Below are 14948 nucleotides of genomic sequence, written 5' to 3'. Positions count from 1 at the left end.
GATGCGGGAAGGTGGGGAGGGCTTTCCAGGCTGCGTACGAAGCCTCAACCCCGTCACAAAGATGCGGTGGTAGTACTGGTGTAAGATCAGAGTCTGCATCGTGGAGCACATGAACATCATCCCGGCTAACAGGAAGCCCCACCAGACAGGGGCCGCGGGGTTTGAAATAAATCTGATGAGCATGCTGCAAGGGCAGGAGAGATGCGGGAAGGTGGGGAGGGCTTTCCAGTTGCTCCCTCCCTCTATCGCTGCCCTCCCCTTTCACTCTCTGCCTCCACTCCGCCCCGGTCTGACGCCTCTCAGGCGGGCGCTGCTGGCCCTCCACGCCTCCACCCGGACCAGGGGACTCAGCCAGTGTTACCTCCATCCTTGCTCCCTTCTGCCTTCACCTCCTCTTCTATCTGCCGTGGCCCCCGCCACCCATTCCTTCCAACGCTCTCACCACCGGCCTGTCTTTCGTCTCCTTGGGCCACGCGGCAGGAACTAACACCATGTCTTCTTTGATTCGACTTTCCTATGCTTTCTCCAGAACTGCTAAGGGCTCAGAGCCCACCATAGGACCACACAGACTCTTGCTCCTCAATCCATCCTCTCCAACATCAGCGGGCTCCAGTGCTGCCCAGTGACCTTCTCCAGGGCCCTAACTCAGCTCCCCTTCCATAGCCCTATTTACCTTCGGACCAGTCCCCACTCCCTGGCCCTCTCAGCAGCTACCCACTTAAGTCTTCTCACTTAACCCTCTGTTGAAAACTTCCACCAACCACAAGCTTCCCTCCCAAGTCTTGGCCTCTTTCCTTCCTCCTGCCTCAGAAGAGGTGTCTCTCCAGCTTTCTGAGCCTGATCCTGCCCCTGAGCCCTGCCTCCCACCCACCTCCTCAGGTACACGCTCCATCATCGCATCCCTTTCTCCTGATCTGCAATAGCTTCATCTCTGCTGGCAGCTCTGTACCTTTTATTGACATAACCAAGTCTCTTCCATACTGGGACGAAGCTCCCCTCAACCTCCATACTCATCATCAGGCCTCTCCTTCTGCTGTGGGTTGAGTGTGTCTCCCAAAAAGGTATGTTCAAGTCCTAACCCCTGGCACCTGTGAATGTGACCTTATTCTGAAATAAGGTCTTTACAGATGTGATCAAGATGAAGTCACAATGGAGCAGAGTGGGCCCTAATCCAGTGACTGGTGTCTTCATAAGAGACTGGAGAGGGAGATTTGCATACAGAGATGCAGATGCATGGGGCAGGGGGAGGGGGGAGGGAGAGAGAGAGAGAGAGAGAGAGAGAGAGAGAGAGAGAGAGAGAGAGCGAGCATGAGAGCCAGCGCACTGTGAAGATGGAGGCAGAGATCGGAGTGATCTACAAACAGGAATGTCAAGCATTCCTGGCAAGCACAAGAAGCTAGGAGGCATGAAACAAATTCTCAGAGCCTCTAGAAGGAACCAACCTCACTGACACCTCAGTTTCAGACTCCTAGCCTCCAGAACTGTGAGAGAATAAATTTCTGTTCCTTTAAACAATCAAGTTGTGGTAATTTGTTACAGCAGCCACAGGAAGCTAATATACCTTGCTTTACAGGAGGTTTCTAGACTTCCATGGACCCTGTCTCCATTGCAGATCCCCTGCTCTCAGGCCTGTCCCGGCCTCTATTGTTGACAAAGTCACTAACAAACTCCACATTGCCTTCCCCAGGCTCTATTTTACTGGCCACCCTGCTTCACTGGAGGCCACACCTTGCCTTGGAAGTGCTCTGCTACTCCGTCTCTCACCCTTTCAAGTCACACTTCTGCTTACCCTCTTACTTGTCAGAATTCCCTAGGGCTCTGTCTGGGGTCTTTGCATGGGCTGTCTGGCAAAGCTTAGCCACAGATAAAGCTTAACCATCAACTTTTACCCGATGGCTCTGAAAATGTGATCTCTAGCTAGCTGGGAGTCTCATCTTGGGGGGCCCACCAGCACCATAGGCCCAATGTGGCCAAGACTCAATTCATCACCTTGCCCAGTGCCCAGCCCCCTCCCCACACTGAGGTCATCATGTCAGAGAAAGACCCATCACTCTCCAGTTACCCAGGCCAGAACCTAGTCACTCTCGACCCCTCCCTCTCCCTGGCACACACCTCCACCTCCTGAGCAGCTTCTGAATCCTATCTCATTCCTGACCTGCTTGGCCCACTTCCATTTGGCCACCTGTCCTTCTAAAATGCAAATCAAACGCCCCTCTCTGGCTGCAAATCTTTTAAGGATTTCCTTAGCTCTCTCCCTTTCTCTTCATGTTTTTCCACCTCTCCCTCTGGTCACGCTGACCTCCAGCATTCAGAACTACCTGGAATTCCTGAGTCATGCTGTCTCAGGCCTTTGTGACTTTGCCTAGGCTGACTCTCCCTTCTTTCCTCACATGGTTAGCTACCCTTCCAAACTGAAAAACCTCCCTGGCTGGCAAGCGTACCCTGCTCCTTCCCAAGTTGGCTTTTTTTTTTTTTTTTTACCCCTCCTGGGGTTGTCCAGACACCTGAGTACACCTTTGCCTGCACTGTACTCCAACAGATTTACACGATAGTTTCTCCTACAAGACTTTAAAACTACATCATATTTATCTCTGTATCCCTAATATCTGGCACCATTTTGGTACCCTGGGGCTCATACGTATTCATTGAATGAATGAATGAATGAATGAATGAATGAATGCATGAATGGAGAGGCAAGGGGTTTGGGGTTCAGCTGCTCGGCAGCTCTCCTTCCCACCCTCTCGTTTGAGAGCTCCTTCAAGTCCAAGCCATACATGTGACAGATGATGGAGTCTATCATCTGGAAAGAGCACCATAGCTGGAGTTCAGAGCCCTGGACTCGAATCCATCTTTATCGGCTGTGTGCCCTTGGGCCAGTCACTTCACCTCTCTGAATTTCTGCATCTTCACTTTTTGGTTTTTTTTTTACACTTAGTTTTTCTGCTTCCTCATTTGTAAAAAGGCATAGGAACACTTCTCTGTAAGATTTAAGAGAGAATGTTAATGCGTCCACAGGGAGCCTGGCACATAACATGTACCTGGTACATAAGTTAGATGTGAATGGGGAAACTGAGGTACGGAGGCATTGCCACTGCCAAAGGGCACACAGAAAGTAGGGAGAGCCCCTTTGGTTCCAGGTCTGGGGCTCTTTTCAATACATGTTGTCCCCTCCTCCGGGCTCAGTCCTCAGGGACAGCCAAGCGACCGCCCTGCCCAGGGAAGGGCTGCAGCAAGAAGGGATGTGGGAGACCTGAGTAGCTGTGGGTTGACGAAGGAGAGCAGGTCCTGGAGTAGCAGGAAGCACATACTGATGAGGAAGCTGGGGCCAAAGGCAGCCAGCAGGGCCTGGAGGAAGGAGAGTTCCTGGGGCCTGGGCTGGTCCCCCAGCAGCTCCTCATCCTCACCGGAGACTGTCTTCCCAGATGCCGCCTTGGCCTTGAGTCTGGTCCAGGGAGGAAAGAACAGTAGGTAGAAATGGGCACGTGGGCCCCATGAAACCAAATGCTGGGAGGAGTGGGAAGGAGAGGGGAGCTGCTTTCTTGGCTCTCAGGATTGAGAGGGGGCTGGACAAGATGACTTTCCAGGCAATTCACCAAGAGACTGTCTTTGGGTACCAGAGGGCACATGAGGACTGCCTTAACTACTACCGGAGGACTATAACCTAGCAATACCCGGCCTCTGGCCTGCCCCAGTGTCCCGAGGAAAAATGCTAAGAGGGAAGGGACACATGGGCAGGGGAGGCTAGTGGCCTAGTCACAGGAGAGCTGAGCAGGAAGGGGGCGGAAGTGGCTTGGAGGGACAGAGAAGGGGTGCCCATGCAGACTGGAGGACCCTAGGTTTACCCAGAGGCTCCAAACCATGGAAGCCAAGACACTGCTGACCGAGCTCAAGTCCTTTATCCCTCCGACAGCCGGTTGGTAATTAGGGACTCCTCACTGAACATGCACCGAACTCCTGGGCCTCGGGTTGCGGTGCGGAGGGAAAGGGTTCAGCCCCAGGGTCAGAAGTGGGCAGGGGAAGAGGACTCAGAGCCCCAGCTCTCTTGGCTGGGCAGTTGATGCCAGACAGCTGGGCATGGATTCAGGCTCTGCCACCATCAACTAGGACACCTTGAGTGCCTCATTAAACTTCTGTGCCTCAGTGTTCCCATCTGTAACACGAGGACAACAGAACCCACACCATATTGCTGTTGGAGATTGAATCAACCCACGTGCCCAGGGCTGGGGCAGAGTACGTGTCCGGAAAGAGGCAGCCACTTCCTGGGCTCAGGGGAGCAGGTGAGAGCTGGCCTCACGTCCCGCGTCAGGACCACCCGCACCTGCTCTTCTCCCCACCCCGAGCCACGCGAGCATCCCAGGTGGACTAGCCTCCCCTTAGGTGCGTGAAGGGGCTAGGTGAAGGGACATGGGGACAGGAGGGCCTCACCGTGCTGCCCGCTTTTGCTGCTTCTTCCAGGCATCCAGCAGCTTCTTCACCACTATCTCAGAGTGGTCTTCCTTGTTCAGGGACCAGAGGTCCTGCTTCTCCAGGGGACGTCGGTAGCCAAGGATAGCCATCCTGGGGCAAGCAGATGGCCCCACATAAGATCAGAGTTTAGCAGCCTGGAGCTGGGACCAGGGTCTCCAGAAAGGAGAGTCTCCCTAGGGTGCTGTGGTCAAGGTAGGTGTCTCCTTTGTTGCCACAGTGAACAGGCTGGAGGTCACTGCCTCCCACCACAGTTTCCCACCCCAGGCCCCTCCTCTCCCTCTTCTCCAGATCCCCATTGACCCCTGGGCCCTGGTAATGAAATCCATGTTGGCTGGAGCTCTGGGCAAGGACGAAGCCCTAGCCTTAGTTGCCCCTTCAGTGCAGCATGGTTAATGAGATGTCAGCCAGGTCACAGACACAATTATCTTGCTCAAGCCACTCCAAGGGATGGCCAAGGGGATGAGGAGCTGCACGCTTATCCCAGACAGAAAAGCTTAGAGCTAATTACAGTGTCCCTCTAGCCCCTGGGCCTATCCCCACTGCCTGCCAGATGCAGGGCTGGCCTTTAGACTCAGGCCCCAGCCCAAAAAAACAGGTTTCCCCATCCTCACCTGCCCCATGCCCGCAGGGACAAGGGTTTGAGGTGGGGGCAGCCAGGCCCAGCTCCTCAGAGCCTTGAACTTATCTACTCTCCTTCCTCCCTTTTACCCCCCATCTCCTCACCCTCCTCTCTCTGACCCAGGCTGGAGGGAGGACCAACTCACTTTGTGAACCACCAGAAAGACAGGCAGGAGAGGAAGCCAGCGTTAGCCTCTGGGCAGGGGTTCTAGAAGGTGAGAGTAGGACGGGGGATATGAGGAATGCCCACCCACCCTCTCAAGGCAGATTAGAGGGAGGAGGACCCCCTGCCCCCACCTTCCAACTCTAAGCCCCAGGTTACACATTGTGGACATGACCTGGGGACGGAAGGAACTGGAAGGGATGGAGGATGCTGGTAAGGGCTGGCTGAGGAATGGGTGTGGAACCCCCACTGCCTCCCAGCCTCCATGGAAAACTCACAGGGTCGACATTCCTTGGGGAGAAAAATGGTGGCTTCTCCTTGAAGCAGGACAGGATGAGGGCACAGAGCACCAGGGCAAAGTAGATGTAGAATGTGGTAAAGCGGAAAGGGTCCAAGATCCTGCCCTAGAGGGACAATGGGGAGAAGCATCAGAACATCAGTCTCCTCTGGGGTAGGAGGTGGCCCCCAGGGATTCTGAGAGAGGGGACGGATCATAAGGGGGCTGCGGTTCTGTGAGGACTTGTCTGGCATCAGGTATCGTGCCAAACACCTCACCTGCATCACCTTGTCCAACCCTCCCTACAGGATAGGAAATCTATGACACCCTGTTTGTAACTGCAGAAATGGGGCTCCAGAAGACCAAGGAATTTGCCCAAGATCACACAGATAATAAGCAGACGATTCCAAGCCTGTGCTCTTATGAATATACTTGACCGTCTAACCCTTGAGATGGAGAAATGAGGAGATGCCAAACTGACTCCCAGTGTTCCTGTCACCACACTATCGCCACCACCAAAGATCAAGAAGAAAGCCAGGAACTGAGGAAGGTGGAAAGAAAGGGGGAGAATGAGACCATGAGACTTCCAGGTAAGCCAGAACTACCTGTGCATGTCTGCGAACATGTGTTCAGTAAACAGACATTGGCCGACACCCCTATGAGACATTGCAGTGGATGGTGGTGGTGACTACAGAATAATAGCTCCCTGCACTCCCACGAATATCCAACAACGGCCCCTTTCCCCTGAGTTACCCTGGTCCTCAGCTCTGTCCTTCCCGCCTGCTTCCAGCAGAGATACAGTGAGTAGAGAACAACACAAAACAGACTGAACCACAGGGGATGTCCTGGGAGCCAGGGAGGGACAGAGGGGAGGAGCCTGGGACCCAGCGCTGACCTTGAGCCCTAAGGTCACACCCTAGACAGGGCTGGACCAGGTAGGTGCCTCTCTTTCCCCTTACCTTTGCCACGGCTGAAAGGATCTTGGAGCGGAAGGGGATGATGGCGCAGACCACACACAGAAACCAGAAGATGATGAGGACCCCCGAGGACTGTACCCCCTGCAGCCGCTCATACTGGATCAGCAGGGTGGCCAGCAGCTGTTCAGGGAGGGCAGGGGAGGCCGGGCCAGAGCATACACATCTGGACCTACCTCTGTTCCTCCCCACCCTGTGTGGCTAGATGTTTCGGGGTCACCCCCCATCTTCCCACTGCTAAGGTGTCCGGCCTCCTCCTTAGAGCCCATGGTTCTCCCATCACAATCTCAAAACCCACTGGAGACCCTCCCCCACTCAGCTTCCCGGGCCCCACACTGACCATGGTGACCCCCACCACCAAGGGGGTGACAAAGAAGATGGGGGCAAGGGCCCAGCCGTGGACCAGGCCATGGAAGGAGTAGAAGAGGTCAGCCCAGGAGACGCACCACAGCAGGACGCCCAAGGCCTATGAACAAGGACATGTCTTAGAGCCACCATCCCCAGAAGGAGGGACAGTCTCTTTTTGCTCCTGAAGCCACCAGACTTGCTGGAGCCTGGCCCTGACGGCTGGGCTAGGCACTGGCCGGAAGCTTCTTGAGGGTAGGAGAGACTTGATGGAAAATTTGCTTGTACCTCCCCAAGTAGGGATGATCTCAGTTGGCTGCACACCCCGTTGGCAAGCTGCCATAGCCCCCCACCAGGCGGTGAAGCTGGGGACCCCTGTCCAGCTGCTGAGAGTCGGGCAAGGGACTCATTAAAAGAAATTTCCCCCAGGTCCCAGTCCCACCCAAAGAGCCCTGAGCTCCTGACCGTCTTTAGCTTGGAGAGGCGGGAGAGGGTGATGTAGCCTCGGTGGTGGCACCGCAGGTAGAGTAGGTAGCAGGGCAGGGTGACCCACAGGTAGATGCAGGGGATCCAGGCCAGCAGGGAGTTCTGGAAGCAGGGAGTGAGGTCTGGGTTGTCTGTGTACACCGACAGATTGGAGTCCTGGGGACAGAGGAAATAATTTAGTGCTATGGCTGCCTTCTGCAGGATTGGGCTCTCCCTCAAGGGAGGTGGCTGAGCCACAGAGACGCTCCATATGCAATGGCGAAGAAGGGCCCAGCCGGGATGTCCGTAGTAGAAGTCTCAGTGTCCCCAGCTTCACTTTTCCTTGCCACATAGCTTAACAATAGATTGTCCTCAGCAGCTTGACCCTAAGCTTGGAATGTCCCTTGCCATAGAAAGTTGCCCTGAAATTTATGATGAATGCCCTTGTGCTTACCGATCACAATCCTGGTCCAGCATTTTTTCCAGACTACTCCCATCTTTGTTCCTGGGTTGCTAACACCCACCATGTTGCCAGAGCAATGGCTCCGTGAAGTACAACAGAGCACCCCCACCCCGGAACTGTCGCATAGCCCCGGGAATACAGCCCAGATTTTCCCTTAAATACCCTAAGCCAGACCGAGAAGGCAAGGAAGCTTTGAAGGTGTCAACGTGCTGCCTTCTTAGATCACCGGTCCTCTGACAATAAACGCTTATTCTAAATATCCCAACTCCTGTGTTAGTCTATAGGCTGAGCGGTGCAGGCAGCATGAACCCCAGACTCAGTTGCCCTCCAGTTACAATGGGGGGGAGGGTGGTCAGAAGGTGTGTGAAGATGAGAGAGGGTAAAGTAAGAGTGCAAACGAGCAAATGTTTGTGAGCTGTGGGCTCTCCTAGGGGGCCATGGTTGCCTCCATTTCCTCATTTCTTCATGTTTTCTCTCTCTAACTACAGTATAATAAAAGTATAATAAGCCGCATCCATTTACAGGGCACAATGCAATGGGTTTGTACACACCTGTGAAGCCGCTGTCACAATAACGATATAGTTCCATTGTTCCACAACTTCCCTCGTGCCCCTTTATAGCCCATCCCAGCCAGGCAACCACTGATCTGCTTTCTGTCATTCTAGAGTTCTACTTGTTTTTTAAATCATTTTTTAAATTTTTATCGAAGCAATATATACACATGGTTGGAGAGCCCACTTCCTCTCTAAGCCTCTCCCAGGAAGGGATGAGGCGTTTCCCTGAGTCTGCTGTTGCCTCTCCTTTTGGCAGGAGGCCATCCCCCACCGCACCTGCCTCACTGAGCGGGTGTGAGCTCAAAGAGCAAGATGATGTGGCGAGAACTCTGTAAATTACCAAGCTTAGAGTGACCGCCTATTCCGGTTTGCATGGGACCGTCCTGGTTCTAGCACCAAGAGTCTGGTGTCCTGGGGGACCACTGAGCCCAGACAAGATCCTTCTTGTCTTTGACTATAACTTCAGCTGAGAACTTTTTTGAAAAAAGATCAGGGAATACATTCAAACACATATTTTACTGAGAGCGTTTCCTCTACGACCATCAACCAACTCATCTTTTTTCTCTTCTCGCAAAGGATTAGACAGCTTTACCTCTTTCAACTGTGTGATGATAAATCTTTCCTCCGTGCTAACGTTGGGAGGATAACATCGCCTGCTCACCTGGCTCCTTGGCCATCCTACTAACCCAGACCCTCACCTCTTCCTAAGCAATTCCCATGGGTTCTGGTCTCTTCTCGCCCGTGCTCTAGGGGCCCAGATCCCTGCCCGCTCTCTCCTGGTCTTTGCTTCTAAGTCTCTTTGCTGGTTGCCCTGTTGGCATCCGAGTGCCCCGGGGCTCAGTCCTTTCCTCTTCTCCATCTCCTTCTCCATCTGCTCTCAACCCCTTTGCAATCTCATCCAGTTTCATCTATAGGCTGATGACTCCCAAGTTTATCTCTCCAGGCCACCACTCTCTAAACTCCATCTCTCTATCCAACTACCTACTGAACATCTCCACTGCACACATCCTACAAGAGCCTACACGGAACACCTGTGCCGTGTCCCTTTCCACCAATCCATGACCTCTCTCACTCCAGCCAATGACCTCCTTGCTGTTCCTGAACACACCAGGCCTGTTCCTGCCTCAGGGCCTTTGCACTTGCTGCTCTCTCTGCCTGGAACGCTCCTCCCTCAGACTTACTTAAGTCTCTCTTTCTCAGTGAGGCCTACCCTGACCAGCCCTGTTTAATATTGCTACTTGCACCGCATCCTCAGCATCCCCAATCCACCCTCCTTACCCTTCCCTGCTTTTTTTTTTCCTCTGTAGTACCTATCGCCCTTCAATATGCTATATAATTTACTAGTTAACTATGTTTTTTCTTATATCTTCCTGCTGGCATGTAAGTTACTTGAAGGTGAGAATCTTTATTTCATTTATTGATGTATCCTGGGTACCTATACCACTGCCTAACACATGTAGGTGCTCAGCATATACCCTTCCTCTGAACCTTCACTGTCTCCCTACTGCCTAGAAGACAAAGTCTAAGCATGTCTATGGTATTTAAGACCCCCAGGCTGGCCTAGAGTGATCTATCTATGTGAACTATTGAACTATCTATGTGCTTGAGTTCTCCCTTCTTAAAAATATATTTCATGGAGTGGTCTTCACACCTTACCTCCCTTTCCTCAATTATTTTCACTTTTTAATCCCATCGGGGCCAGCTCACTGCCCTCTAATGCCCCTGCCCACTGCTGCAAGATGACCCTCCCTGGAACACAGATTGTGACCCTAACTTCAGGCCCAAAACTCGCAGAGGCTCCTGCTGCTTCTGGAATCAAGTCCAAGCACCCCACAGGCTTCTCTTCTCACTTCCTTTCCCACCGCTCCCTCCCGCTACTGCCAAACTCAATTCACTCTACATGGCTCTGAGACTCCCACTTCTATACCTTTGCTCAACCTGGTCCCTCTTTCTTCCGTTTGTCAAAACCCCAACAACTACAGGGAAGCGGTGATGGGCCCAGCTTGGCACCCATCTCTTCCATCTTGAGCACCCTTCCACTTCTGAAGTCAGCACCTACTTAGACAGCCACGTTTTTGGAGCATCAGTCTTCCACCTGATGATGCTTTGGTGAGGGCCTGCTATAGTCAGCCAGTGGGCTGGGAGCACCTGGGGCAGACCTGTCCTTGCCTTTGGGGACCATGCAGTCTGGGGACACACTGCTTTGGGGCATTTCACTTGAGTCCCAGGGGGCAGAGGTTGTACATCTTGTATTCTAGAGCCCCATGTTCAGTAGTCCCTCAAGCAACATAAGCCCACAAACACTTGTTGAGCCTCTGGCATATTGGCCCAGCTGGACATCAGGTCACAGACAGAGCTGGGCACCTCACTGGGCCTGGTCAGGCACCACAGGGGAGGGCAGCAGACACAGCTAATCCCTAACGCAGCCCCGGATCTTTTTCTTTTCCTTTTTAAAACATTTCTTTTTCAAGTATAATATACCTACAGAAAAGCACACACATCTAAGTATACACCCTAAGGAATTTTCACATACTGAACACGCCTGTGTAACCAGCATGCAAATCAAGAAACAACATTACTGGCACCCAGAAGCCTCTCCTTGTGTCCCCTCCCAGTCACTACTTGTCCCAGGGGAATGCCATCCTGATTCCTAACAACGTAGATTAATATTTCCCATTAGGGATCTTCCTATAAAGGAAATTGTACAGTATGTATCTTTTATATCTGGCATCTTTCACTCAACACCATGCTCATGGGTGTCATCCTTGGGGTTGATTATGAGTGGGGACACGCCATCCTCATTTCTGCATGGTGGTCTATTGTGTGAACGGACCCATGTATGTGTCCATAATACTGTCAATGGGGCAGCCCCACTCTGCTTTCAACTCAACAAGCCCATTAATCCCATCCATTTAGTTGCCACCCAGATAGCCTGCCCAAGGCCGCCCCTACCTTGGCAACTGTTGGGTCTCCAGGCTTGCAGTGCTCTTCCCATCTCTCTGGGCCCAGCCCAAGTCTTATCTCCTACAGGAAGTCTTCTTGGGGCACACCCGCCCCTGTCCTGGCTTTTCTTTGTTTTATCTTGTGTGATCTTGGCAACCAGTAAGTGACTAAGCCGTGAAAGTGATAAAGACCCTTTATGTTTCATTGACAGTTTATTATAGCACAGTCATTCACTGGCTGGTGGATTCAGAGCAACTTCCAGAAGCAGAGAGGAGGAACAGCGTTAGGCACTGCTCAAAAGGGAAAGCAGGTTCCACCTGTTCTGGCAACAGGTCTAAGGACAACAGGGAGCAGGGATCTTGAACAAGCACCCAGGCCTTGTGGGGCCAAACTGAGGTTTCTCCCTATCTCGTGCCGCCTGTACCTGTACCTGTGAACACATGCTCTCTCCCGCAGCAACGTGAGCCCTTGAGGGCAGACACCTGGCCCACACTACTCCTTTCCTCTCCTGCCCCACTCTCCACCTGCCAGCACAGGGCCAGGTATGCAGGAGTGGTCTGAGTTGATTGACAAGGGAGCCCGAGTTTGAGGGCATGACAGGGAATCCCTGCATGGGTGTGCAAGTCGATGACATGGCTCTTTGAGGCAGGCAAGGAGTTGCCACAAAAAGAAACAAATCTCGATACAGAGGACCCTGTGTGGGCTGCCGCTTGGAAGCCGAGGAACTGTGAGCAAGCTCCTTCATCTCCCTGAACCTCATTCTCCACGTGAGTCATAATGGGGGCAATGACAGCATCTTGGCCGGCTCCCCACGAGGGAGAGAATGAAGAGCAAAGCACCTTGATTCAAACAAGGCAACGCTTGAGAAAGCAAGTGAAGGAACAAGAAGCTGATGGGACCTCGTTTTGGTTGCCCAGGTAACCTGGACTGTGGCAACAATCGAGAGATCTTGGGGATACGAGAGACCCACGGGGAGGTCCAGCCTGGGCTTCTTCCCTTTAGATAAGTATGTCCCAACTAGGCAGAGCCATCTCTAGAAGGCAGCAGGTACCTTAGACTATTTACCCCAGAGCCCTTTGTAGGATGTCGAGGGGACATGCCTCACACAACATGTCCAGAACCGAACTCCTGCCCATCCTCTCCTCTCCAGCCTGCCCTCGATGGATGGTAACTCCTTCCTTGTCCCAGCCCAGAATCCTTGGAGATCATCCTTGATTCTTCTCTTTCTCTCCTACCCCACATCCAATCCTTCAGCAAATCTTGACCACTCTACCTTCAAATGACCAGGCTGAACAAGATGAAAGAGTTATATTCCACTATTCTTATCTATAAAAAAGGCAACTTCATCTGGTTCTCCCTGATGTATCCAGAATCCAGCCACTTCTCTCTGCCCAACTTTTCCACCTGAATTTCTATTACTGCCATAGCCACCTCCCCGGTCTTCTCGCTTCCACCCCTGCGGCCTGCCTGGGTAGTCTTTTCCAGCACAGCAGCTAGAGGCAGATCTTTATGAAATCTAAGCCAGACCAGGCTACCACGTTACTACTCCGGTTCAAAGCTGCCAAGGGCCCTCCATTTCACTCAGAGGAAAAGCCAAAGTTCCTGCATGGCCCTCAAGACCCTCGTTATCCGCCTCCCCCATCTCTCTGACCTCATCTCTCCCACGCCCCTCTCCTACTCTGCAGCTGTCACCCACACAGTTCCCACAGCAACAACAGCCTCCTTAATAATGCGATTAAACAGCTGGATGGAGCTGATAAGGTCTGGCGTCCAGAATGAACGGCACAGCAGAGGCCCCTTTGTGGGCACCGAAGCTGAAATCCCTACAGACCTAGGTAGGGGACAGGTGAGAGTAAGGACCCTGGAGCCCTCTGCCCCAGCTGGGCCATGGCTTTGTCAGGGACTTCCAGCTCCCCCCCCACCCCGCAGGCTTGTTGACAGCCTCTGTCTGAGAAGAGTAATTACTTCCTTAATCCTTTGGGGTGGGGAGAAGGGATAAACTGACAAGTTCATTTATCTAGGCAGAAATAAAGATGCAGAAAGGGCAGGGACCTGCTCTGATCCCCAGTCACATTCACTGACCTACCATGTCTAAAACAGCAGCCTTTGGAAGGGCCCGGGTGGGGGACGGGGGTGTAAAGCCTGGCCATGCAGGGCCAGCCGTGGCTCACAGGCCTGGCTACTTCTGAAAGAGGCTGTGCCAGCCCACAACTTAGGTTATTTGAGCACCACTGTGTTCTCGGATTATCATTTAATATTCACAACGGCTGAGACCTATGGCTGGAAAGTGGCCACAGTTCACAATGGGCTGATATCAGCACTCAAACCCAAGCAGTCTTGTTCCAGAGTCCCCACCCCAAACCATGGGATTCTACTATACTTTCTCTGTACCCTATAAGGTTCCAGCATGACATCCCGCCTTGGGGACAGAACACGTGCATCTCGAAACATTAAAAATCTCCTTTCAGCCTTGCACCACCCCCTCGAATCACCTCCTAGCTGCGGTTCATCTCAAAGAGCTGAGGAGAAGGGGCTACCGCCATGCAGTAGCAGACTAGCTGGGTTTCTGGGAGCAGCTGGATTAGAAACCTGAATATCCAGTTAGAAGGAGAAATCCAATCCAAGGATTAGCACCCTCTCCCAGCACCACCCCCTGCACCGAATACAGGAAACAGCTCTAGGTGGGGAGGAGATAGGCCCAGCCACTCATCAAGATCCCTCAGGGATCCCCCTCTACCAGTTGCCCCCGGGACAGACCCACTAGGGAGGGGTGGACGCAGCCCATGCGTTCTGACCCTGCCTTCTGGGTGGGTCAGCTGGTAGTGCCCGAGGGGGCCTCCCTCCCTGGGGACCTGGTGCTCCAATACTATTTCCCCATCTGGGGACCAGCATGTGAGCTTGGCAAAGTTCCTTCCCAAATGCTACTCCCCTGACTCACTTCCTTCCCTAAGTCCAAGGACCATACGGGAGATAAAGGGTGGGTGGGAAGAAGCCATTCTGGGGCCCCAGGGACCAAACCCGCCTGCCAGAAGCCAGGAGCTCAGAAGTGAAAGCCATCCAGCACCGGCTTCACTGCCCCCAACTGGGATGGAAGGAGGAGATTGTAGGGATCTGGCCTAACCAGGAAGACTGGGGAGCTCTGATGCCCACCAGCCTACCTCAGGGGCCCTGCCTCTGCCAGTTTCCCCAGAGCTTCACGTGTCATTGTATTTGAGAGTCAAAGTACATTGAAATCAGTCTCATCCATGACTCGTAAGTTCAGGTGGCCACCTACTCAGGCTGGGCAGTGACCTAAGAGGAAGTCAAGGAAGACAGCGATACCCAGGAGCCCAAAAGGAGTTTGGAGGGCGCTAATCATGTTCTTGTCCCTGCCACCCAGCCTGAGGCCGAATCCCAGAATCGGCACTGGGGAACTAGACCTGAAGGAGCCCCAGAGCCCACCTAAAGCCGACTGGAGCCCAGAGATGGGTGAGTGACACAGCTAGTGAGTGACAGAATGAAACTCAAATCTCAATTCCTCTCAGGCATCAGAGCAGGGGACACGGAAAGTTGGGCTTCTGAAGGACTAGGGTTTTGCCCTCTCTTATGGTGGGTAAACAGTCCAGGGAAAAATGAAGGTGCTGGTACTTGACCAGTGAGAAACCCATAGGCTTCTACCAAGAGCTGCTATTAGGTAAAC

General features: G+C 53.0%; 1 protein-coding gene across 1 annotated transcript in view; it reads right to left on the bottom strand.

The window, feature by feature from the left end:
- The window catches only part of LOC112473130 (canalicular multispecific organic anion transporter 2-like), a gene marked incomplete at its 3' end in the record, with an annotated part of 17808 nt that continues 2860 nt past the window's right edge, over nucleotides 1–14948 (bottom strand). Inside the window, exons 2-9 of the mRNA XM_025041603.1 lie at nucleotides 7310–7486; nucleotides 6840–6965; nucleotides 6485–6622; nucleotides 5527–5652; nucleotides 5232–5293; nucleotides 4426–4557; nucleotides 3251–3442; nucleotides 1–184 (exon numbers count right to left, since the gene is read on the bottom strand). Of these exons, the coding sequence (XP_024897371.1) occupies nucleotides 1–184; nucleotides 3251–3442; nucleotides 4426–4557; nucleotides 5232–5293; nucleotides 5527–5652; nucleotides 6485–6622; nucleotides 6840–6965; nucleotides 7310–7486 (1137 nt within the window). The remainder of the gene's footprint in view (nucleotides 185–3250; nucleotides 3443–4425; nucleotides 4558–5231; nucleotides 5294–5526; nucleotides 5653–6484; nucleotides 6623–6839; nucleotides 6966–7309; nucleotides 7487–14948) is intronic.

The sequence above is a fragment of the Pteropus alecto genome, unplaced genomic scaffold (assembly GCF_000325575.1).
Source record: "Pteropus alecto unplaced genomic scaffold, ASM32557v1 scaffold98, whole genome shotgun sequence".
Lineage (NCBI taxonomy): Eukaryota > Metazoa > Chordata > Mammalia > Chiroptera > Pteropodidae > Pteropus > Pteropus alecto.
This window is presented reverse-complemented; position numbering and strand designations above follow the sequence as displayed.